The 26,672-nt window shown below is 46.6% G+C and overlaps 1 protein-coding gene across 2 annotated transcripts in view; it reads right to left on the reverse strand.

The window, feature by feature from the left end:
- Positions 1-4,251: 4,251 nt before the first annotated feature.
- Positions 4,252-26,672, reverse strand: part of SYT1 (synaptotagmin 1) — a 384,974-nt gene continuing 362,553 nt past the window's right edge. For both annotated transcript variants that reach the window (XM_064141971.1, XM_064141970.1), the window contains exons 10-11: positions 9,812-9,945; positions 4,252-7,464 (exon numbers count right to left, since the gene is read on the reverse strand). In XM_064141971.1, coding sequence (XP_063998041.1) covers positions 7,258-7,464; positions 9,812-9,945 — 341 coding nt within the window. In that variant the 3' untranslated portion in view covers positions 4,252-7,257. The remainder of the gene's footprint in view (positions 7,465-9,811; positions 9,946-26,672) is intronic.

The following is a 26,672-nucleotide window of genomic DNA, read 5'->3' on the forward strand; positions in this document are numbered from 1 at the left end:
TCCAGGCTTTGCTTCAGCACCTCCAGGGATGTTCCAAACTTCTTCCTGCCAAGAACTCCCTCAATTTCCTTTAGTACCCTGTATTTGAGCTACTAAGATCTGTTTCAGCTGCCAGAGATAACTTTTTACTCCATGCCAGCTTTTAACAGGGTAGAATTTTCCCATTTTTCCACATTTCCAATGCTTAGTTTAACTGAAAAATAGGTAGAGATGTTTGCAGAGGCAGTGTAGTAGTCACTGTAATGGAGAAAGGCCCTTGTTGAAGTCAGCAAGCATTGTGCCAATAGACATAGGACTGCACTGGGACGAAGAGACATTTTCTGTGGGTGTTTGAAGTGTTTAGAACCAGAAATATTCCAAGTACTATATATGAAGTGTGTGTGTATATATATATATATCTGAAGTTGTACTCAATGCTGCTCAGGCCACACCTTGAGTGCTGTGTCCAGTTCTGGGCTCCTCAATTCAAGAGAGATGTTGCAGTACTGGAAGGTGTCCACAGGAGGGCGACAAAGCTGTGAGGGGCCTGGAGCAGAGCCCTGTGAGGAGAGGCTGAGGGAGCTGGGGGGGTGCAGCCTGCAGCAGAGGAGGCTCAGGGCAGAGCTCATTGCTGCCTGCAGCTGCCTGAAGGGAGGCTGTAGCCAGGTGGGGTTGGGCTCTTCTGCCAGGCAAGCAGCAAGAGAACAAGGGGACACAGTCTCAAGCTGTGCCAGGGGAGGTCTAGGCTGGATGTTAGGAGGAAGTTGTTAGAGAGAGTGATTGGCATTGGAATGGGCTGCCCAGGGAGGTGGTGGAGTCGCTGTGCCTGGAGGTGTTGAAGCCAAGCCTGGGTGAGGCACTTAGTGCCATGGTCTGGTTGACTGGCTAGGGCTGGGTGCTAGGTTGGACTGGATGATCTTGGAGGTCTCTTCCAACCTGGTTAATTCTATAATTCTGCGAAAAAAGGGCTTCACCTTTCACTGCCCCAGTGCATTTCACTTTTTCTTTAGCACCATTAAGGACTTCCAGACAATTCCCTTGTTTGCAGAAATCTGGATTGATTTTATGTTGAACACAATGTAATTTGGCAGAAGTCTGGCTTTTCTGCCTGAAACTCTGAAGGCATGAGTTGCAAAGTACCAGACGGTGTGAAAGTTGTCTCTGCACTGGTTTGTCATGTGCTTTTGGTGCACTATTAAGATAGTTCTTTATCCTGCATGTAATATAAACTAATGCCCCAGGTTTAGCCAATTGAATCTGGTGATTGCTCTTCAATACCCTGCTAACCTCATGCCAGCTTCAAAATGAGAGTTTGGATTGTAACACCAGAGGCTGCCTCTTGCCCATTGCTGCTTCAGGGTTTGGGGTGTTGATCCTCTCTGCTGTGCTAGCTGCAGGTTTGGGGCCACTGTTTTATATGGCTGCCTTCTGCTGCTTCTGCCTCGCTGTCCTGTGAAACTGGGTAATTGTGCATCGTACCATTCCATCAGACACCCTGTCTTTAGCTCAACTCACTGGGCTTTTAGTGTGCTTCTCTTGCTTTCCATTGTGGGAGTCAGCCCTGTTTAGAGGAGATTGTGTTCAACCAGCTGAGTCTGTTTTTAGTGCCTCAGCTTGTGGCCCAAGAGAGCAAGACATGAGCTACCAAAAGGATTCCATTAAGGTTTGCTGAAAGAGCTTTGCATACATTTCTTTTATCCATAGTATGTTCATCACCTTGATGCATTTCCTTTCCAGGGCTGGCTGGGATTGATGTGCTGGGGCCTGGCCCTGGTTACATCACATAAAACCTTTTGCGCCTGCATTCGATGTGCTCTTTCTGGTGCTGCTCTAATCCATTCCCTCAGGGGATTAGAGCTATCGTATGGCTCTGCTGGATACTGGCATCTTGTGATGCGGTTTCTCCACTAGTCACTTGGTTTAGGTGTAATGTTACCCTCCTGATTCTTCTTCAAAGTCATAGAATCACAGAATCAGTCAGGGTTGGAAGGGACCACAAGGATCATCTAGTTCCAACCCTCCTGCCATAGGCAGGGACACCCTACCCTAGATCAGGCTGACCAAAGCCTCATCCAGCCTGGCCTTAAACACACATACAGGTCTTTCCCAAGAATACCATCTGGAGATCTGTCCCAAGGCTGGATAATTATGAGTGGTAAGAGTGTGCTGGAGAGTATGGGTACGTGCCTGTGGTGTTTTGGACTCTCACCTCTGGAAATGTTAATGCATAAAGGAAAGGAATTGCCTGGTAGAGTGATCAGAAAGAAAAATGTTTTGATTTTTGTGTTCCATAACTAACAGCCTATTAACTTTCATTGACTTGTGATGTGAAAAGTGATCAAGAGATGCAGATCCTTTGCTGTGGTGACAGCCTGTCAGTTGGGAAGAATGTTTTTCTTGACAGTTGATTAGGAGTGAAATGATCTGGACAAAATTGGTGTATTTTGCTGCTTTTGCCACTTAGTGTAATGGCTACCATATGAAGCACCAGTTGTAATGATTGGCTTTAACTGATTAACCCTGCTGTAAGAACTGGGTTTGACTGACAAAGATCTCATTTTGGTATTCTCAAGAACTGCAGGACCTGGATCAGAGTAGTTTTATTTATTGACTTTGATGGATTTGAGTCTGCTCTTGGGCAAACTGCTCTAAGAAGTACATGCTTAGTCTGATCATATGCAGCAGCCTAGGTGATGGTGAAGAAGGAAGCAAAAGTGCACTTCCATAATGTGGAACCTGCCTCTGACTCTGGGGAACTGCACTGCACTACAAGACATTACCTCAGCCCAGCAGACTTCACAGAAGATGTGTAAAGCCACCGACACAAACTCCTGTGGTTCACAGTTTTGGAAGAGTAACCGCTCTCTGAATCACCAGGCCCACCAGGAGATGCCAGCCTCCTCTGGCTTGCCAAGAATGGCATCAGTCCATTTAGTGCTCACAGCCACTAAGCAATGAAGAAGAGGAAAGAGAGAGCTGGGGGAGAAATGAAGGCAAACAGGGGAATGGATCAACTCTGAAACCATTTTCAGTGAGCTCTCAGAGTAAGGCCTCATGAAACACTCTGAGGCTGTGGTTACACTGGTGTGGATCAGTAATTGCCACCGTGTTGTTCCTGAAAGAGTCACAGAAGCTTATCCAGTCCTATCACTCAGCCCTAGCCAATCAACCAGACCATGGCACTAAGTGCCTCAGCCAGGCTTGGCTTCAACACCCGCAGGGACAGCGACTCCACCACCTCCCTGGGCAGCCCATTCCAATGCCAATCACTCTCTCTGACAACAACTTCCTCCTAACATCCAGCCTAGACCTCCCCCAGCACAACTTGAGACTGTGTTCCCTGGGAGAAGAGACCAACCCCACCTGGCTACAGCTTCCCTTCAGGTAGTTGCAGGCAGCAATGAGGTCTGCCCTGAGCCTCCTCTTCTGCAGGCTGCACACCCCCAGCTCTCCTCACAGGGCTGTACTCCAGGTCCCTCACCAGCTTCATCACCCTTCTCTGGACACATTCCAGTACCTCAACATCTCTCTTGAACTGAGGAGCCCAGAACTGGACAGATGAATGGACATCTTTCTCTTGAGACTGAAGAAGAAGCAAGGTGCAGACTTTTGGGAAAAATGGTTGCACAAACCAAACCTGAGTACAGATTTGGAGTTGTTTTGTTGGGATTTTTGTGGAGTTCTGAGCTGTTTCTCTCCATAGTCTCAAGAATTTAAATTGTTTCAGCGCACAATGTTTTTCAGTCATTTTTTTGTTTGCGGACTCACTTCATCCCATACCTTCTCCCTCCTCCTTCTAGAGTGCAAGCTCTTAGTTAATGATTCTTAGCCTACAAGAGGCTTGGCTTTATGGCCACCTTAGAGGTAGCTCTTGAATGCAAGTTAAAACACACCACCTCTCTCCAAATGGAAAGCCTGGCCATCACAGCCCTGACACAATTGGTTTGGAGAGTACCAATGAGTAGGTAACTGCTTGGGTTTTTTGCCACAGTACAGAAAATAGTCCATGTCTGGAGAGAGAATGGTGGTTTGGGAGGCAAATCATCACCCTTTTTGGAAAGGTAGGTAATAGTTCTTCATCTGCAATAGAGGTGGAGAATTCATCTACTGAGGCACTGCTAGGTGTGACCATCTTAGAGCAGACAGCGCCGATGAAAGCAGCCCCTTGAAAAGCGATGTTCTTGTCATCCTTTGAAGTTCATGGTTGTGCCAGCGTCCTGGAGCAAAACGTCTTTGCAACACTTCAGAGCGAAAGAGAAATGCCAGCACATCAACAGGAAATAAAACAGTTTTATTGAGTATCTGTGTAATATGTATGTTATTTTAACGACAATTGGAAAACTACTGTGGGAAGTCACTACACAAAGTGAAACAAAATAGAAACCACCTCATCAAAAATGAAGGTAAAATACGGCTAAAGTTGTCAGCTCGCGGGCCACGAGCGATATGGCAGGAGAAAACACCCCAAACATTTCTACAAGATACAGAGAAAACCCACACAGAGAAACACTCAAGCAGGCAGTAAATATACACAAAGGCAACTAGGATCTTTCTACAGCATCAGATTCTAATACTTCACACAGCTTTGTCAGAAAGGTACATGTGGCTTCTTTGAGGATGAAAATGTCATCTTGGTCACACGGCAGGTTCGGTCTCTGAGAATCATTGTACCTTACAAACCAGTTCTAAGGTGACCTTCAGTCTGGCAGTGTAGGAAGAGAAAGCATTAAGAGTACCTTAACACAACGAGTCACTCTGGCAGTTTGAACCTGCAGCTATCCTGAATGAACAACTGAAAGTTGGAGACCATGAAGCTCTTATGCTGGAAAGCTGACTGTCTGCTTTTCTTTGGTGGTGTTTGGTCCTTAAAGGTAAGATCTTAAAGTATTCCAGCTTGATGCTTTGCATGTATGTGCCTGTTTCTATCCGAACAATGTCTCGCTTGTGTTTTTCCCATGTGTCATGTAAAAAAGAAAGTGGGTCTTGCTATTCTCACTTTTGGAGGCAGGGAGAGATACAGACTTTAGTTCTGCTCCCTTTTCTTTGCTGTTTCTTTTACATTCAACGTACTGAAAACATCAGAGCTTTGCCATGCTGTGCTGACCTCTTAACTAAGACTGTTACGCCTGGCTCCAAGAAGCAGAGCCTTGAGGGAGGCTGTGGAACTTAGTTTTCAGTACGCAGGGCTCTGTTTACATTCATCTTTGTTGTTTGAGTTCAGCAATTTCTGTCAGATACCACTGATGAGAACATTAACAGGTAACTCTCCAGCCTCCTCCCAAAAGGGTTAGCGTTTCCACATCTCTGGGGTGGTTTGCGTCGCTGAAAGGAGTGAACTCTTCAAAGTGTTATAAATACTGTTCACTGCTTGCAAAGATAAGCGAGGGGGCCTCAAAGGACGGTACATGAGATAGAAATGATGCCCTAAATGACTTGATGAGATGGTCCAAGCTGAGATGATTTGCTGGCTAGCTGTAAGATGACTATCTACAGTAAAGCAGCCGAGGGGGGGGGTGGGGTGAGGGAGGTTGGGAAATGTAGAGTATTGCACAGGGCTTGACAAAATGCTGTGTGGTCAACCCATTCAATATATAGCATCCATGTCCCCTGCATAGCTCCCCAGTTCTAAATTGGTCCACGATCGCTAGAACTGCTTGTGCTACGCGGTCCTTCGGCAGTGCAGTAGAAGGGAATGGCAGTAGTATTACAATATCACTACGGAATAAATTGGTTGCTATCCACTGAGAGAACTACGTTTCTAAGCACACACGGCAGTCACAGTGATACACAGAGCAGTCTTTCAAGACTCGTATGGAATGACTAATAGCTTCATAATAGTGCCATTTACTACAGAGTAACATTGAAAACATTTAAAAACTCCTCCTGAAACGAGCATCTAGTATACAGAAGAGGTTGCTTCAGTTCTCTAGAACTTGTTCTTTGTTTTCCCCCTTTTTTTTTTTCTTTTTTTTTTTTTCAAGGACAAATTAAAACTTAAGTATAAATAGTATATAAAAGGTCACTAGCTGTTCTCTTTTGGCTTACTTTGAAGTGCATTTAGAACTATGGCTAAATTTTGTCATCTTCTGATGGGATTACAATACTGTCTCGTTTTTACCATGAAACTAGTTCGTATAATAAACTCACACGGCTGTGTCTAAAAAATATTCTGCATTCCTTCTAATCTGAGTCAGTATAACAAAATATCTCGTTACAAAGTCTAATGTGCAAACTCATTATAATGTGGAGTCGTGGATGGAATTCACAGTATGCAAATTTTGTAGAAAGGTGATAACGGAGAGCTACTCTTTGCTTTTATGGCGGCGTTTCGCTGCTGCTGCTGCGTCTCCCTCCCCCCCTCTCTCCCCCCCTTCCCTGCGCAACCTCTGCAATGGTCTTGCTTTGTACGTCAGGTGAAATCGTTGCCTCCTATGGAACTGCTTCCTCAACTTTCAATCTAAAGCCATCTCAGTCTGCTATGTGTTTGCTTCGGAATATATACAAGAAAATTACATCCTGGCTTCTGGCTACATCTCCTTGAGGTCAGCCACGGAGCTGCTCAGTTCATGCTAAGTTGCCTGTGAAAGAAGTCTGCCCAATTGGATTTGCCCCTCCAAGATTCACTGTGGACGCATAGGACATTAGGATGGTCCAGTGGAAAGCTCAGATTTAAGTTGTCCTTTAAGATGTCAGTATAACACTACTAGTGCCTTACAAGTTGGAATTTTTCTTGTTGGTTGGTTTCTTTTTCTTCTGGAATGCAGACGATACGATAGTTATCCTATAATATATTATCAGCTCTCCTATATCTCAGTCAATTTACATAATTTAAAATAGAACATCTTATTAAAAACATCTAGATATACACAGATTAGGAAACGCTTACAACATACAAATACACAAACTGGAAAGAAATCCTCAGCATACTGGTGTTATATATACAACTGTGTGATACAATAAATAATTTCTGTCATGCTCTATCTACACATCATATTGCTTAAAAGAAGAGTAGATCTGGGGTGGGGGTGGGGGGGGTGGGGAGGGGGGCAGTGGTGAATGAAGCGCCTTCAGAGGGCTCTCTGCATTTCAATTTGTGCAAATGAAAACCAGGGAATTAAAAGTACAACTGACTGTGCCAGGAACACATGGCTGGAAACGAAAGGACCCATATTACTGAGGTATTTACAGATACTGGCTAAAGAGCACTATTGTGGGCAAATGCAGAAAGGCTTTTTTCTTCTTTTTTCCTCTTTGTGATTTGATTTGATTTGATTTCATTTACTTCTTGACTGCCAGCATGGCATCCACCTCCTCCTCGGGCTGTAAGGTGTGCCACTGCGCGATGGGCCGCCGAGGGTTGGCCAGCATGTCTGACCAATGCCGCAGCTCCGCCCCAGTGCTGTTGTAGCCCACAAAGACTTTCCCGATGGCATCGTTCTTGCCAATCTTGTCATAGTCCAAAACAGTCACAACAACTTGCACCTTCTGCAATGAGAAGGAAAAAGAGCAGTGAGCATGGCAGTACTTTGACCAATCTTGAACAGGCAGTGACATCAGAGAGCCCATGCAGGGTGTACCTGTGTGACAGTCAGAGCAGGTTCCCCTGGTGAAGCACCAATTCACAGAGCCATAGTGTGATGGTTTGGGTGTTCCCTGCCTCCCCACACTTTGGAAATCACCCAGACTAAACTCAGCCAGCTCTGGGAATTTGAATGAAGCTTATATTTACAGCTTAGCACAATATACAAGCAGATATTTACAGTATATACAGTTATAGACAGAAATAGGCAAGGTAAAAGGGAATACAGAAACAGACATCTGCATTGTTTCCTTTTTACACTATATTTACGTTCTTATCCATCTCAGCAAGCCTATGAGTGCATCAGACGTCAGCATTGTTTCCTTTTCACACTGTATTTATGTTCTTATCCATCTCGGCAAGCCTGTGAGTGCAGCAGACATCTCCACTGTTTCCTTTTCACAGCCTAGCATCTGATTCTTCTCACCAAAATATCCCATCTAGGCTCAAACCAGCACATTGTCCTACAACAAACACATGCAGCTCCTTACTGCAGTCTGAGTTTCCTGAACTGGAGCAAGAAGTGCACCAAAACACATTTCTTCCAGAAAGAGATTTTATTCTCAAGCATGAGGTTGCTTGAGATTGCAGAGCAACTTAGAAGTCCAACTAGAATGATTCATTTCAGTGCTTACAGATTTAGCTTCTAAAAGTTACTGACTCTTTCAACACATCTGCAAAACCAAGCTCAGGAGGTCTGTTTTATAGAGTCCCTTCCCTTACGAGATTGTACAATTCACTGAGCCAGAGACGATTCCAACAGGCACTGACGTATTTATATAGTTGCTCATGATAGAAGTGTACATCAAACTCAAGACTCTTCCTCCCCAGAGCACTCACAATAAAAGGCAATCTCCCAAAGCAAGTATTTCTAGATGCCAAAATGATGTTGCAGTGTTGCTGTTCGCAGTGCACTCACTTTTAATGTTGATGGTTACTTCCCCAAATGAACATTTATGATTTGGATGCATGGCACAATCACAGATATAAAAAGCAAGCAGAAGCTCGGGGGGTAGTTACTATTGGATTATTTCTTTCTTTGTGTTAATCATGACACAACAATGAGCACTGTAGGCAAAATGGCTTTTCCCTTGCTGTATGAAGATGCAAGAACAGCTAGGCGAAGGTGCGAAACTGAGATGACTTTAATCTCCTGGACTCTGTGTTCAGTTTTGGGCTCCCCAGTTGAAGAGGGACAGGGATCTGCTGGAGAGAGTCCAGCAGAAGGCTAGGAGTATGATTAGAGGACTGCAGGGCATGGCTGATGAGGAGAGGCTGAGAGATTTGGGACTTTTTAGTCTGGAGAAGAGAAGACTGAAAGGGGATTTGATAAATGTTTATCAGTATCTGAGGACTGCCAGGAGGGGGACAGGCTCTGCTCACTGCTCCCTGGGATAGGACAAGAAGCAATTCGTGTAAGTTGCAGCACAGGAGGTTCCACCTCAACACAAAGGGGAACTTCTTTCCTGTAAGGGTCCCAGAGCACTGGCACAGGCTGCCCAGAGAGGTTGTGGAGTGTCCTTCTGTGGAGCCTTTCCAGGCCTGTCTGGATGTGTTCCTGTGTGATCTGTGTTAGATAGGATTGTCCTGCTCTGGCAGGGGGATTGGAATGGATCATCTCCTTGGGTCCCTTCTAATCCCTGACATCCTGTGAGCCTGTGACTCTGGCTTAAACCTACAGAGAAATGTGATCCTCTCTTTGTATCATGCATTAAAGGAGCAGCTGCACTGCAAAACCCAAGAGGCACCAGTGGAAAGCACCATCTCTTCTAACAAACATGCTAGCAGTTTCCTTGGCACTAAGAAGCATTTTCTGGACTGCGATGGCCTGGAGATGTTGCTGCCAATGCAAACAGTCTGTCTAACATGGGCTTGGCCTGCCTGTAGCAGTGGGATTTGACTGTCCTGTGGTGCTCCTCATGACCCTTGAAGATATGATTTTCACAGGATCACAGAAACAAAGACCCTCAGGATCACCAAGTCCAACCAAGAACCCTACATTCCTTCACTAACTCCTTCTGAAATTCGGGGTGTTTTTAAATTCATTTCTGTTAACAGAAAATCTAAGTTACTCATTTCTCACAGCTGAATCAAAGCTTCAGCAGTACTCTGCATTTTATTCCTTCCCTCTTGAAGCAGTCAGACTCATCTGGGGCTGGCATACACACGTGATAATTAACAAGGGGATGTTAAATATTTATAAGGGCTGAGAAACGGAATGCAGAGGGAAGACAAAACACAGTTTGACATTACCTGAATTTGCTCAAATGGTACTTCAAAGCTGAAAGACTCGTTGTAGTAGGGATTCAGAGTGTTCTTTTTAATTGTAGTCTTTTTCTTCTTCAGCCTCTTACCATTCTGCATCAGGTGGATCTTCACATAAGGATCTAAGTAACCAAGAGAAGAAGTAGCATTAAGAAAGGTAATTCAGCCTGGTATTTACAGATTTTAGTTCTGCAAATTTAAGGCTCAGTGAGAAAAAAGAGAAAAGCCTTCAGCAAGGGTTTGTAATTGACATTTCAAATTGAAATAGGAATTTGTCCTAATTTCCACTACAGAAAATTTGCTGAACAATTGCAGTGATCCTGATGGAAGAAGGTACAAAACATGTATTGCATTGCTTCCTTAGCTTTGCCAGAGCTCCCACCAAACCCAACTGTGGGAATGCAATGTGAGAAGAGTGAGAACAATTGAGTGCTGGCCTTGATTGCCACAGCTGCTGGCTACCTTATCTGAGGAAGGACAGATAGTGGATATCTCCTTAATGAGAAAAACAAGGTGTGGTTTATGCAAAGGGCTGGGTTGCCCTTGCCTAATTATGCTAATGTGTAGGTGTGTGCTCTATGCTCAAGACTATATAATGAGAGTCAGAACAATCAGTATGCTTGAGCGTGTCCAGAGGAGGGCAATGAGGCTGGGGAGAGGCCTTGAGCACAGCCCTACGAGGAGAGGCTGAGGGAGCTGGGATTGGTTAGCCTGGAGAAGAGGAGGCTCAGGGGTGACCTTATTGCTGTCTACAACTACCTGAGGGGTGGTTGTGGCCAGGGGGAGGTTGCTCTCTTCTCTCAGGTGGCCAGCACCAGAACGAGAGGACACAGCCTCAAGCTATGCCAGGGGAAATTTAGGCTGGAGGTGAGGAGAAAGTTCTTCCCTGAGAGAGTCATTGGACACTGGAATGGGCTGCCCGGGGAGGTGGTGGAGTCGCCGTCCCTGGGACTGTTCAAGGCAGGATTGGACGTGGCACTTGGTGCCATGGTCTGGCCTTGAGCTCTGTGGTAAAGGGTTGGACTTGATGGAATCACAGAATCAACCAGGTTGGAAGAGACCTCCAAGATCATCCAGTCCAACTTGATGATTTATGAGGTCTCTTCCAACCTTGGTGATACTGTGATACTGTAAAGTGTCTCTGGTATAACCCACATTGAATAGCCTGGAGTCCATGTGGCATTGCTTTTGTTCACACTGATCTGTGGGAGCTTCGACCACATTCCTGCTGCTGCAACCAGGTAGCTGCAACCATCCTGCACATGTCTTGACTTTGAACCTTGTTGATTAAAGGCCACCACTGTTTTTGGGCAGCAGGGCCACGGGCTGGTTTTCCCAAGAGCTGGGAGCACTGCTCAGTACACACATGGTGGGCAGGCTGCTCTGTGGGTGCCCTGCAGCTCTTCACACTGCTCCTTGGCTGGGAGCAGCACTGTGCTTTTTCTACCCTCTGACCTGCGACTGGCACAGCGCTGTGTCTGTGTGCCTGGCAGACTGCATGGCAGGAAGAGGCTTTGCCCTTTAAATATCAATCCTCTCCCTTAGTGCTACCTGCAGCCAGAGTAGGGAGCAGGTCATGGCATCACTATAAACTATGACTTGCTTTTCCTGCTCTCGCTGGAATTGCCATTCTTGCTTTGAATGGCTGCTGGTGGCTAAGGAACCAAAAGGAGTTGGTATCTAATCAGATATTCCTCACACAAGCAAAACCCCCATGTTATTTCTGTGTAGTGGCACATTTGATCTTTGATCCATTACAAGATCCACATTACCAGTTAAAGAGTATCATAGAATCAACCAGGTTGGAAGAGACCTCCAAGATCATCCAGTCCAACCTAGCACCCAGCCCTAGCCAATCAACCAGACCATGGCACTAAGTGCCTCAGCCAGGCTTTGCTTGAACACCTCCAGGGATGGTGACTCCACCACCTCCCTGGGCAGCCCATTCCAATGCCAATCACTCTCTCTGACAACAACTTCCTCCTAACATCCAGCCTAGACCTCCCCTGGCACAACTTGAGACTGTGTCCCCTCGTTCTGTTGCTGTTTGCCTGGCAGAAGAGCCCAACCCCACCTGGCTACTGCCTCCCTTCAGGGAGTTGCAGACAGCAATGAGCTCTGCCCTGAGCCTCCTCTGCTGCAGGCTGCACACCCCCAGCTCCCTCAGCCTCTCCTCACAGGGCTCTGCTCCAGGCCCCTCACAGCTTTGTCACCCTTCTCTGGACATGTTCCAGTGTCTCAACTTCTCTCTTGAATTGAGAAGCCCAGAACTGGACACAGCACTCAAGGTGTGGCCTGAGCAGTGTTGAGTACAGGGGAAGAAAAACCTCCCTTGTCCTACTGGCCACACTGCTCCTGAGACAGGCCAGGATGCCATTGGCTCTCCTGCCCACCTGGGCACACTGCTGGCTCATCTTCAGCTACTCTCTGCCAGCACCCCCAGGTCCCTCTCTGCCTGGCTGCTCTCAGCCACTCTGGCCCCAGCCTGTAGTGCTGCTTGGGGTTGTTGTGGCCAAAGTGCAGAACCCTGCACTTGGCCTTGTTCAATCTCATCCCATTGGCCTCTGCCCACCCATCCAGCCTGGCCAGGTCCCTCTGCAGGGCTCTCCTATCCTCCAAAAGATCAACACCTGCTCCTAGCTGTTCTGAACTAAAATTCTGAGAATGAGAAGAAGAAATATGGTGCCAGAACTGCCTCCAGTGTATTTTTGTCTTCAAAATGTTCAGGATAGCTGGGTGCTAATTAGCACATGTTTCTCCCCATTAGAAGAAAATGTATGCAAAAGCCATGCCAAAGCACACATCACTGACATTTAGAGCAAAGGTGTCAGCAGACAGTAACGTTTTGATTCCAGAAAGCAGAATAAATTCTTGCAGAGCTTGGAAATGGATCCAAGATGTAAAGAAAATCAGGTCTGGAAACACAGCTTTATAAATGGCTCTGACATGCAGCTAGGCCAGAGGTGGTTGGAGAGAGGACTGCTAGATCCATGCTAGAGAGCCAGAATCTGGAGAAGAGGAGGCTCTGAGGTGACCTTCTTGTGGCCTTCCAGGATCTGAAGTGGGCTAAAAAATAGTTGGAGAGGGACTTTTTAGGCTCTCAGGGAGTGACAGGAGTAGGCAGAATGGAGCAAAGCTGGAGGTGGGGAGGAAGTTGTTGAGCATGAGAGTGGTGAGAGGCTGGAATGGGTTGCCCAGGGAGGTGGTTGAGGCCCCATGGCTGGAGGTGTTTAAGGCCAGGCTGGCTGAGGCTGTGGGCAGCCTGCTCTAAGGTAGGGTGTCCCTGGGCATGGCAGGGGGGTTGGAACAGGCTGATCCTTGTGGCCCCTTCCAACCCTGACTGATTCTATGATTCTGTGCTACAGTGCCAGATGAGGAAAGCAACAGAAAACTGGAGAGGGGAAAAAAATGGGAAAAAGAAAGCAGTAGTCAAAGCTCTGACTTAAAACAGCACAAATGAGTGCTCATGAGTGTGCTAGTTTGAACCTAGCTGGAATGTTTTGGTGAGAACTAGATTACAGGCTGTGAAAGGGAAACAGTGGTGATGGCTGCTGCACTCATAGGCTTGCTGAGATGGGTAAGAACAAGAAATGAAAACAAAGATATCTGCTTCTGCTGCTGGCCAGTGCTGAGCTGCATCTCTCTCTCACTAACCTCACCCTCTGTTTCTTTGATTAATCCACTTTGCTTCCTAACCCCCTGGCCAAACCTCCATTCTTCCTTGGGACTGGGGTAAGGTTGAGAGGGGTGGGGGAAAGGTGAAGGGGCAGTTGGGAGCCCCTCCTGGGGACTCAGGTTTCTGGGAGGGCTGCTGTGATTCTGTATTGCCTTTTCCCTTGTCTATGTCTGTCTATAACTGTATATACTGTAAATATCTGCCTGTATATTGAGCTAAGCTGTAAACATAAGCTTCATTCAATTTCCAGAGCTGGCTGAGTCTAGTCTGGGTGATTTCCAAAGTGTGGGGGGGTGAGTAACACCCAAACCATCACAATGAGCTTCTTCAGTTTAATGCCAGCGCAAGGACAGCTAATCTGCATCTCTTGCATCCAAGCAATTCACTTCAGCATAATCACAGACAGGCAAACCAAACAGTTCTACAAAGCACAGCAAAGGTGGGCTGAACCAACAGGAAAATGCACCTTGAGTTTTGGCTCTGGGTAACTGTGAAATACTCCTGTGGAAAAGTAAAGCAACTCAACCTGCACTTTGCACGAAAATGATGAGCGTCAGAGCAGTAAGCCTTGCTCCTCTGTGTTTGCACCAAAAAGGGAGGAACTGACTGCTCATGAGGCTTGAATGTAATGAAGTACTGAATGTAATGTAAGTATTTGTGAGACACTGATGGCAAAAGTACTTTTGTACCGTCCCAAGATTCATTTCCTATGTTTTGGCTTAGTGGCAGAGGCTGCACAGTGGTTAAGTTCTTTGTCTGACTCCTGTCTGTGTCATTGTCAGATGTCTCAACTAAATATGCAGGTGCAATTAAGCTGAGAGCAGTGTGATAAACTTACAGAATGGTATCAGATTACCACTCACTTTGGAAAGAGAAGATACTGATTGTGTGGTTTTCAGCTGCAGAGGCCCAAAGAGATTTAGGACCCTGGCTGAGTGACAGATTTACATAGCAGTGCCTACATTATGGGTTCAAATTCATCCAGCAGCAGTTACTAATTAAGAAGATTCCAGTAGCTACACAATTGTGTTCCAGTGATAATTTCTGCTTTCTGCTGGAGTTGGAACAGTTTCGAGAGGCAGAATATAATTACCTGAAATGGGAATGGTTTTGAGCTGCGGGAGAGTAGGTTTAGATGGGATCTTAGGAAGAAGTTCTTCAGTACAAGAGGGGTCAGACTCTGCAACAGGCTGCCCAGGGAGGTTGTGGATCACGGAATCATAGAATCAAGCAGGTTGGAAGAGACCTCCAAGATCATCCAGTCCAACCTAGCACCCAGCCCTAGCCAACCAACCAGACCATGGCACTAAGTGCCTCATCCAGGCTTGGCTTCAACACCTCCAGGGACGGCGACTCCACCACCTCCCTGGGCAGCCCATTCCAATGCCAATCACTCTCTCTGACAACAGCTTCCTCCCCTTGGAGGTCTCTTCTAACTTGGTTGCTTCTAAGATTGTATGATTCTATTACGCTCACTGAAGAGTTATGTAATTGGTGAAGTCCTTGCTACAAGAATTTACCGTGGCTGTTTACCCCAAACAAGTTACAAGTTAGAAAGTTAGACCAGGAGATATGTACTTATGGAAGACAGACCAAAGAACAAGTGCCCAAGGCTAAAGGCATCTGCAGTAAGAACACTCTGGTGCCAAGAACATTAGTCTTGTCTGCTGCGAGACAAGAGGACAGAGAACTTGGCAAATGGCAGCATTAGATGAAAGATGGAAGCATTTCTGATAAAACAATCAATAGCTCATGCCCCATCACACCCAAATTCTCCTTCAAATTATCCCAGACAAATGGCACAAGAGGGCATTTGACTGACATGTTCAGCACTTACTGTCCACCACTTTAGCTTAAAGGGCAGTCAAACGTGACACAGCCTATCAGGAACCCAAAGCTACACAACAGTTTTCAGCTTGGGTGCCCACTACAAATGTACACTGCAGATATCCAATTTGGAATGAAAGTGATGGAGCAGACTGATCTTGTGCTTCGCTGACAAGCCAGATTAAATCTGGGTAGCTCATCATATTTCTGTGTGCTACGCCACTGAAACAAGACCTTGATGTAGTCTAGTGAGGGAATCATGACCTCTAACAAAAATCCAACAGGTCAGGAGTCCAAATCAGAAACTTTTTGGCTTTTCAGAATTAAAAGTAGTAGTGGTAAAAGTAGCAATTTGAAAAGACAAGCCTGAGCATGACTTTAGATGAGGAGCTGAAAGAGTTTAACAGGGAGATGGCACTGATAAGTGCTTTTTTCTGCAGAGCCAGTGGCATCCTGGCCAGGAACAGGAACAGTGTGGGCAGCAGGACAAGGGAGGTTCTTCTGCCCCTGTGCTCAGCACTGCTCGGGCCACACCTTGAGTGCTGTGTCCTCAATTCAGGAGAGATGTTGCAGTACTGGAAGGTGTCCAGAGAAGGGCAACAAAGCTGGTGAGGGGCCTGGAGCAGAGCCCTGTGAGGAGAGGCTGAGGGAGCTGGGGGTGTGCAGCCTGCAGAAGAGGAGGCTCAGGACAGAGCTCATTGCTGGCTACAACTACCTGAAGGGAGGCTGTGGCCAGGTGGGGTTGGGCTCTTCTGCCAGGCAACCAGCAATAGAACAAGGGGACACAGTCTCAAGTTGTGCCAGGGGAGGTCTAGGCTGGATGTTAGGAGGAAGTTGTTGTCAGAGAGAGTGATTGGCATTGGAATGGGCTGCCCAGGGAGGTGGTGGAGTCACTGTCGCTGGAGGTGTTCAAGCAAAGCCTGGATGAAGCACTTAGTGCCATGGTCTGGTTGATTGGCTAGGGCTGGGTGCTAAGTTGGACTGGATGAGCTTGGAGGTCTCTTCCAAGCTGGTTGATTCTAAGATTCTAAAGGAAAGCTCAGTGACAGCCCTGCCAACCCAAGGCAGTAGTTGCTTGGAACAAAGCCCATAAGCAATCCCAGTGAAATGCTGTTGGAAAAGCTCTTTCCAAGCATCGCTCCCCACGTTCAGAACAGATCTGCAAAGGTATTAAACATTTGGACTCATAGATGAGTCTGTTTTTTACAGGCACTTTGTTCCTGTTAAAAAAAATCACTGCTAAGAACACGAGACAGTCAATCTCCCTGGAGTCTCAAAGCTTCAGTTGTGTCCTTTGCAAACTCCTATTGACCATTTTTCTGCACCAGTCGATAAGAAGTCTGCGGATTTCAGAAAGACAAAACAAACCAAAATCTTGTGTCAGAAATGAAGATTGCAAATGTTCAAAAGAATGACCAAAGGAGAACTGAGGTCTGATTTCAAAAGAGGCCATATTTAGCAAACAATAAAGGTGCTGCCTTTCTGATAGCTGCAGGAGAGGGCCAGGAGCACCTCTCCTTAGCTTGCCATTAGTACAAAGGGAAACAATTGCAGGGCTTAGGGGGGGATTTAGCTTTAACAAATGCTTATCACAAAGTCATGTCACTGCACACTATTGTTCTGTATTTGGAATGAAATTAACTTCCAGCTCCCTGTTAACCTTTCAGAGACCCTGCTTGCTGAAGGAACTTAATCCTTTGGATTTTAGGATGTTGCCAGTAAAGGCTGCTCCCAGATTCAGTGAGTTTGACAGCTATGACCTGAAAAACACTTTATTAAAAGAAGCAGCAAACCAAACCATGGAAAATCTGTTTCCTGCCATATTGGACAGTGAGTATTTCAGAGGTCTGAAAAGTTGACTGTGTGGAATGAAACAGGTAAGAAAACAAAATGAGGGGGGAAAGCCTCAGCTGTTTTTTTTCCCCATTCCCACAAGACATTATTCCTCTGTGCCATAATGAATCTGCTGATACTGTGACAGAATGCTTCAAAGCCATCGACTTCACTGCCATAAACAAAGTGCCTTCCAGACTTAGTGAAAAAGATGGGTTTTGAAGTGATTAAGAAAGCCAATTCAGCCAGATAATGGGAAAACCAACCTGATCCAATGGGTAACCAACCTGATCTCCTTTTATGATCAGGTTACCCACCTGGTGAATGTGGGGGAGGCTGTGGATGGAGTCTACCTGGACTGCAGCAAAGCCTTTGACACTGTCTGCCACAAGCAGCTCCTGGCCAAGTTGGCAGCTCGTGGCTGGGACAGATTGACTCTGACATGGGTCAAGAACTGGCTGGAAGGCTGGGCCCAGAGAGTGGTGGTGAATGGTGCCAGATCCAGCTGGCAGCTGTCACTAGTGGTGTGACCCAGTGATCAGTGCTGGGCACAGTCCTGTTCAACATCTTTATTGATGATCTGGACAAGGGGATTTAACAAGGCCAAGTGCAGGGTTCTGCACTTTGGCCACAACAACCCCAAGCAGCACTACAGGCTGGGATCAGAGTGGCTGAGAGCAGCCAGGCAGAGAGGGAGCTGGGGGTGCTGGTAGAGAGGAGCTGAAGATGAGCCAGCTGTGTGCCCAGGTGGGCAGGAGAGCCAATGGCATCCTGGCCTGTCTCAGGAGCAGTGTGGCCAGCAGGACAAGGGAGGTTCTTCTGCCCCTGTGCTCAGCACTGCTCAGGCCACAGCTTGAGTGCTGTGTCCAATTCTGGGCTCCTCAATTCAAGAGAGATGCTGAGGTGCTGGAAGGTGTCCAGAGAAAGGCAATGAAGCTGGGGAGGGGCCTGGAGCAGAGCCCTGTGAGGAGAGGCTGAGGGAGCTGGGGGGGGTGCAGCCTGCAGCAGAGGAGGCTCAGGGCAGAGCTCATTGCTGTCTGCAACTCCCTGCAGGGAGGCTGTAGCCAGGTGGGGTTGGGCTCTTCTGCCAGACAACCAGCAATAGAACAAGGGGACACAGTCTCAAGCTGTGGCAGGGAAGGTCTAGGCTGGATGTTAGGAGGAAGTTGTTGTCCAAGAGAGTGATTGGCATTGGAATGGGCTGCCCAGGGAAGTGGTGGAGTTGCCATCCCTGGAAGTGCTCAAGGGAAGCCTGGATGGGGCACATAGTGCCATGGTCTGGTTAATTGGCTAGGGCTGGGTGCTAGGTTGGACTGGATGAGCTTGGAGGTCTCTTCCAACCTGGTTGATTCTATGAAACAATTCCTAGCCTTACTGTACAGTAAGACCAAAGCAGTGATGTAGAGAGCAGTGCAAAGCAGGAATTTCTGCACATGTGAGGAATCTCATTTTCTGCTCCTTATTAGTCTTAGTGCAGCAACTGTCTTTGTTGGTCTCTGCAGGACTTTTTCCCTGCTGCATTCCAGCAGCTGAGAGGAGCCCTCTGGTAGTCAGATGAAATCTGTGGTTGCTACCATATTAGGAATCAAACCGAGTAGAAAAAAGCCTCTGGCTGAAGGGAGAGAAATCAACAGGGAACCCATTTGCCTTCCAGCCAAATGAGTAAAGCAAAGTGATTGAGGAAACAAAACAAACAATAATTCAAATCCAAATCATAAGCAGCAGGACTGACTGCTTCTTTATCTGTTTTCACTTTTATAGGACTTCCTACTCAAGTGTAGCTCAGAAATGTGCAGATTAAAGCAAGCCCTGTTCCTTACATGTGTTTGTGGGTTGGGTTTTTTTGCTGTGTAATGAAACAATCCTCAGATACATGTCAGTCAGCAGCTTCAAATGCTTTTAACACATTCATTTTGGCTGGAAAGTCAATGTTAGACTGCAGTGGAGTCCCATGTAAACTGCTCTCACCCTCATACATTTCAGTTTAGAACCAGTATGGCCCTTCCACAAGATTTCCCCTAATCACAGATGTAGTCACTCATTCACTGGCCACCCACCTCGTGGTGCAGAGGAAATCTCACCTGAAGCACAGGTTTGCTAACCATTCAGCTCTGTGTGTGTGGGTGCAGAACACAGGACTCGCCGTGACACTGCCCCAGCTGTGCATGGCTGCATCCTGAGCAACCTTTATTAGTGAGGGTCTGCAAGATGACTAATCCATGATGCCACTGCTCAAAGGATGCATTCCAGAGAGATGTGATTGACATCTACAGATGCTGTATCTGCTCTGCAGGAATGAAGGCCAGGTCTGCAAGGCACACCAGTGCATAGTCTGGAACACGTGGCAGAGTCTCACTCCTATCACATGGCATTTGGGAGTCCAAGCTCAACATAGCAAACAGTCCTGTCACAGCTCTCTGGCTCTACACTCAACACTGCAGATGCAGTAAGGCAGTGGATGCTCACAAGATGCAGGTACTCCAGAAGCTGCCCCAACAGAGAAGAAGGATTTTGGGGCAGTATCTGAAGGGGGCCTACAGGAAGGCTGGGGAGGGACTCTTGACAAGCTCTTGTAATGACAGGACAAGGGGGAATGGGCTTGAACTGGCAGAGGGGAGATTCAAACTAGATGTTAGGAGGAAGTTCTTTCCAGTGAGGATGGTGAGACACTGGCACAGGTTGCCCAGGGAGGTTGTGGCTGCTTCTTCCCTGGAGGTGTTTAAGGCCAGGTTGGATGAGGCCTTGAGCAGTCTGCTCTAGTGGGAGGGGTCCCTGCTTACAGAAGGGGGTTGTAGTTGGATGATCTTTGAAATCCCTTCCAACCTAAACCATTCTATGATTCTGTGGTAAGCAAACATGGTGATGTGCCATAACCCCCCCTGCTCCTTAGCAGCCCACAGCACAACCATTCCTTCTCCTTGCCCATCACACACCGACATGCTCCACTGCATAGCAGCACACTTAGTGAAACTGAGGTACAAGTAAGGTCTGAAATCTATTCTGGTTTTGGCATCTGTTATTTCACAGAGAGACAACAGTCTGGAGGGTAGGAAGAAAACAGGGGTATGGATACCCCTTGGAGCAACAAGAGTATTTCAGCCTTAGTAACCTTGCATGTCATCAAGCATGGTTGCCTTTGGCTGCAATGGGCAGGGAACTGCTGTATTAAGATGTTTTTCTAATCCTCTGCTATTAGGACCCTGTAGCATCCCTTGTCTCACACAACCAAAATGAATAGGCTTGTTTCCCCACAGAATTTAATTGAAAGGACTGTAAGCATAGTGGCACAAGTAAAAGTTTGCCCATGGAAATATTGCTAGCTGAGAGGAAAGGTGGTTTGTGGAAGATGGCAGGCTTAGAGTCAAAACAGGAGATTGTAAGCATGCCTCCTGCTTGCTCAGGGGAAAGAATTCAGGTGGATTCTGTGAATCAGCATGTTGTCTTGGTATAAAAACAAGCAAAGGCTGAGGGAATGCAGAATCAGGATAGGAGTCATGGCTCTCCATAGCTTTTCAGACGAGAATAAGAGTTGCAGTTTCCTAATCATATAGTGCCTACCCTCCAGCACACTGATGTAAGTGCTGTCTTTTCTCCTTTCTTGCTAAGGTGGTGTAGTTGTGTGCTGTTGTCAGCTCCAAGCATGTTGATTTTCTGACATTCAGTTTAAGTTTTCACTGATCCACCAATTATATGAAAATGAGCAACAAAAGAAGCATATAACACAGCTGAAGTTTCACTGAGACACTTCTATCCACCCCCACAAGGAAGGCAAACCAGACACCAAACAGTAGGGGAGGATGAGAAATAATCACTCAACACCACTGGGAGCCTGCAAACTGAATTCCACCCCAGGACCTGGGAGACTCCATGGGTTAAAGCTAAATTCAGGCAATGTGGTGGCACCCAGAGGATGCAGCTGCATAAATTCACCTAAAATCACCTTGCTGATCACTTGGAGTTATCTCTTCCTTTTTAGCTGGAACCAACAAAAAGGCTCTATCCTCTTCCCTCAGTTATGTTTGGGACTGATAGGAAAAGCTGATACACTGGGCAGGAATTTATGGGAACAGGGAAGAGTGGGGTTTGAAGCTCAGTACCCCTTCCAAGTGAGAGGCTGGAATGGGTTGCCCAGAGAGGTGGTTGAGGCCCCATGGCTGGAGGTGTTTAAGGCCAGGCTGGCTGAGGCTGTGTGCAGCCTGCTCTAGGGTAGGGTGTCCCTGGACATGTCAGGGGGGTTGGAACTGGCTGATCCTTGTGGTCCCTTCCAACCCTGACTATGATTCTGTGATTCTTCCACTCCAGCTTACAGGACTTGAATCTATAATACCTATTAAATAAAGACATGCAGAGTAGTTACAGCAGACTCAACTTTGCACTTGTTTTTTCCTTTACAAGCCAGTTACTACATATTTTCTCATGGATAATGCTCACCTAGAGAGAAGCATTCAGTTAAGAGTTAGTGTCTAAAGAGTAACATAATGGTTCTAGTTTAGGGATTAAATGTAAAACCATAGAGAAGGAGCTCCCCCCAGAGACTAGAAGTAACCAGGAGAAGGCACAGGATATAATCATCACAGAATGAACCAGGTTGGAAGAGACCTCCAAGATCATCCAGTCCAACCTAGCACCCAGCCCTAGCCAGTCAACCAGACCATGGCACTAAGTGCCTCAGCCAGGCTTTGCTTGAACACCTCCAGGGATGGTGACTCCACCACCTCCCTGGGCAGCCCATTCCAATGCCAATCACTCTCTCTGGCAACAACTTCCTCCTAACATCCAGCCTAGACCTTCCCTGGCACAACTTGAGACTGTGTTCCCTTGTTCTGTTGCTGCTTGCCTGGGAGAAGAGTCCAACCCCACCTGGCTACAGCCTCCCTTCAGGTAGCTGTAGACAGCAATGAGGTCACCCTGAGCCTCCTCTCTGCAGGTTGCACACCCCCAGCACTGTACAGTTTATTCCATTCCATATCCTGCATGATTCTTCTGTAAGGAGCCTACCTTCCAGTCAGCTTTCTCAGCTCGGCTCTGGGCACCTTGGCTCTCAGCTACTGCTTCTCTTACAGCTGTGTGGCAGTGAGGCTCTAGCTGGTGGCAGATTTGCTTTTGCTGTGTAGTGAGGCCTACTCTCGAGGCCTTGGTCCTGGGGGGTCTAGGCTATTACTGATCTGTCTTTTGTTTATCTATCTATCTATCTATCTATCTATCCATCCATCCATCTATATATCTCTCTATTTATCCATCTATATCTATCTTTCTATCTATCCATCCATATCTATTTATCTATATCTATCCATTCATCTATCTCTATCCATCCATCTATTGATCTATCTATCCATTCATCCATCTCTCTCTACTTATCCATCCATCCATATCTATCTATCCATTCATCTATCTCTATATGTATCCATCCATCCATCTATATCTCTATACATCCATCTATCCATCCATAGCTATTTATCTATCCATCTGTCTACCTATATCTATCTATCCTCCTACCTATCTATATATCTATCTCTCTCTGTCCATCCATCTATTGATCCATCCATCCATCTGTTGATCTATCCTTCCATCCATCTATATCTATCTATCCATCCATTCATCCATCTATCTATCTATCTCTATATCTCTCCATCCGTCTATCCACCCATCCATCCACCTATATCTATCTATCTATCTATCTATCTATCTATCTATCTATCTATCTATCTATCTATCTATCTATCTATCTCTCTACCCATGCATCTATATCTATCTATTTATCTATCCATCCATCTATCCTCTTTATTTCTAATATCCAGTCTAAATCTCCTCTCTCTCAGCTTCAATCCTTGATTATTTACTTTTAAAAAACCCCACGTACTGCACCTTTATGTGTTGCTTTTTGGGAGTAAAGAGGTGACTTTGCCAACCATTTCTAAAGGATTAAAAAGCCTGCTGTGTCATCTCATATGTCTCTGTTTGGTTTCTAATGCAGCCAGAGGACACAAAGGCTGAGGAGAAAACCTTTCATCGTTTGCAGTTATTGACTGGGCCAGAATTCAGTATCAGGTACCTAGAAAGTTTCAGCTGTAACTTCTTTGCTTTGAAAACCAGCTGATCTTCTAAGGCAAGGAAAGCAAGCAGTCTGACTTCAGCAGGTGGTGTTACTGACCAGAAACTTACCACCTTTTAGGGGAGCATTTTAACAACGTAATTGTTAGACCTCTTGAGACACTGGAATGTGTCCAGAGAAGGGCACCAAAGCTGGGGAGGGGCCTGGAGCACAGCCCTGTGAGGAGAGGCTGAGGGAGCTGGGGGTGTGCAGCCTGCAGCAGAGGAGGCTCAGAGCAGAGCTCATTGCTGTCTGCAACTCCCTGAAGGGAGGCTGTAGCCAGGTGGGGTTGGGCTCTTCTCCCAGGCAAGCAGCAACAGAACAAGGGGACACAGTCTCAGGTTGTGCCAGGAGAGGTCTGGGCTGGATGTTAGGAGAAAGCTCTTGCCAGAGAGAGTGATTGGCATTGGAATGGGCTGCCCAGGGAGGTGGTGGAGTTTCCATTGCTAGAGGTGTTGAAGCAAAGCCTGGCTGAGGCACTTAGTGCCATGGTCTGGTTGACTGGATAGGGATGGGTGCTAGGTTGGACCCTTGGAGGTCTCTTCCAAGCTGTTTGATTCTGTGATTAAATACTGGAAGTCTGCACAAATACACAAAATTCCATTCTCCCCTATATAAATCTGTAGCTTTTTCTATTTCTATCAATGTGCTTAAGAAGCATTTCTCCTTGCTTGTGATCCCTGGGTTTAGGCTTGCTTGTGTCTTCTCTTTCAGTTTGGCTCAGAATCTGGATGACATTCTAAAGCATCAACCTATTTAACTGATCAAAGATAATCCACTGAAGAACTCTGGCATTGATATTCAAGCCAGCAACCACCTCCTGTAAGTACTGTATCATTTGAGAAATGAGGCTGCAAAATCAGTTGTATGCAGACTTTAAGAGTCTTCACTGCTGCCAGCTCTTTGATTTTATCTCAGCCCCTGAGACATAGAGCATATTTCTTGCAGCCTTCATTTCTCGACATTACATTATCATGAGAGATTGTCAGCTTGCATTTCAAATGAAAAATAACCTCTCTAACCCTCAGGGCTAGAAATAAAACTCTGAAAGCACAGAATCTACAGCATCAAATTGAGAATAATTTAGTTATTACTACTTTAAGTGTACTTGTTTTTAAGCCGAGAGCAAAAATTTGGGAGCCTGGGTTTGGCAATATCACTTCTGCCCTCTGTTTACCAACAGCATGCTCTAAAACTCAGCCACTTGCAGCCTCTTTTCTTATTTATTCTCTAGCTTAGTCCAAGTTTCAACCTCTGAAAGCATCAGGGGGATACCAAGTTACCCATGGCACAGCAGTGTGCCCTTGTGGCCAGGAAGGCCAGTGGGATCCTGGGGTGCATTAGGAAGAGTGTGTCCAGCAGATCAAGGGAGGTTCTCCTCCCCCTCTGCTCTGCCCTGCTGAGATCTCATCTTGAATAATGTCTTTTGGTTTGGGCTCCCCAGTTTAAGAGGTCTGGTTGATTGGACAGGGCTGGGGGATAGGTTGGGCTGGATGAGCTTGGAGGTCTCTTCCAACCTGGTTGATTCTATGATTCTATGATGAAGTCTTGTTGCAGACTGCTGAGGTCTGACATAGCACATACATGGGCAGTGCAGAAGAGGCAAGTCAGTGGGATTTTCGTTTGAGTAACAGCTCTGTGTAACACAGCAAAAGCAGGCAGCATTACAGCATTTATAGGCACAGAAACAACTCCTCACCTACTGCTCAACAGACAAAGACCACGGATCAGTGAAAATTCCATGGCGCTCCCCCACACAAGAGGAGGAAGGTTCCCATTGTGTGACACATCTAGATGCCAGCTGGCATCCTGCTAGGTCTCAATACCAGGCTCAGTCCTCGTGCCACAAAACCCAATCGTGCTGTCCAAACCTGCTTTGAAGCAACCCCAATGTGAAAACAGTGAGAAATTGATGGTAAGCAAGCAAAGACAAGGCGGCACTTCAGACCACAACGGGTAACGCCAAGCCGTGCGCAGCTCCCCCCTAGAACAAGCAGGCACAGCGCCGGCGTCACTGGCACAGAGTCAGCTGCTCCGAGAGCAGAGCATCAGACCAACAATGTCCTAACAGACAAAATTATCTAACTGCTTTTCTGTAAAGGTTACCTGTGCTTTCTTTATAATGGAATATCTCCACAAACAGAGTTATTTAGCCACTCAGTCAGCAAACCATGGAGGAACAGCACCATTTCTATCAGCGGTTTATGACTCTCTTTCATTAGTACTAATTCCAACAGCGCTATATGGTGATAATGGATCACAACAGGGGCACTGCTTCAGATGCTGTAGCACAGTGTATCCACCAGACCAGAACAACTACCTGCTGCATTAGGATCATTCTGAAACTCTGTCTTTCCCCCCTCCCCCGTAAATCTTTTTTTTTGCTCTGTTCATTTTTTCCGCTCTTGGCAAAGCCACCAATAATATTTCCCTGGGAGTGACATCTCAGTTTATGCTGTAATCAGTCTGCCTGTTTCCATTCAGATCAATAGTCAGGTCCAGCAAGTGAAAAGGCATAGCTGTTGAGGCTTGGCAAGCTGACCCTAAACACATCATCTGCCATCTCAAATATCAGAAACACTCCTTGAATAAGTGCTACGACATACTTGGTTGTTCACAATGATGGCATTGACTTCATTTCAGACCTGGTTTCACTGCTTTGCATCTGGCTAAATTATTTACAACTGTGATATGTACAGAGCCATGGCTTTACAGTCAGCAGCACTCCACATCAGCTTTCACACACAGCTACATGATTGAACAAGCCTTTTGTTGAACTAGAAGATTAGGCTCATGCTCATCCCTCGACCAATTCCTTAATAATGACTTTTTTCAACATGCAGTCTGGAGTTCAATTTAAAGACTGAGGAGAGCTGATAACTGCCATTTCCCTCAGAAGAATTTGGCCTTTACAGATCTAAATATCACCAAAAAGTATGTTAGGAATGCACTATCTTTATGCATGTGATGTAACTTTTTGCTCGTTCCTTCTTTCTTTGAGGAGGAACATGTGTCCAGAGAAGGGCACCAAAGCTGGGGAGGGGCCTGGAGCAGAGCCCTGTGAGGAGAGGCAGAGGGAGCTGGGGGTGTGCAGCCTGCAGCAGAGGAGGCTCAGGGCAGAGCTCATTGCTATCTACAACTACCTGAAGGGAGGCTGTAGCCAGGTGGGGTTGGGCTCTTCTCCCATACAACCAGCAATAGAAGAAGGGGACACAGTCTCAAGCTGTGCCAGGGGAGGTATAGGCTGGATGTTAGGAGGAAGTTGTTGGCAGAGAGAGTGATTGGCATTGGAATGGGCTGCCCAGGGAGGTGGTGGAGTCACTGTCCCTGGAGGTGTTCAAGCAAAGCCTGGATGAGGCACTTAGTGCCATGGTCTGGTTGACTGGCTAGGGCTGGGTGCTAGGTTGGAGTGGCTGAGCTTG

Source organism: Pogoniulus pusillus, chromosome 4 (assembly GCF_015220805.1).
Source record: "Pogoniulus pusillus isolate bPogPus1 chromosome 4, bPogPus1.pri, whole genome shotgun sequence".
In the NCBI taxonomy this organism is placed as follows: Eukaryota; Metazoa; Chordata; class Aves; order Piciformes; family Lybiidae; genus Pogoniulus; species Pogoniulus pusillus.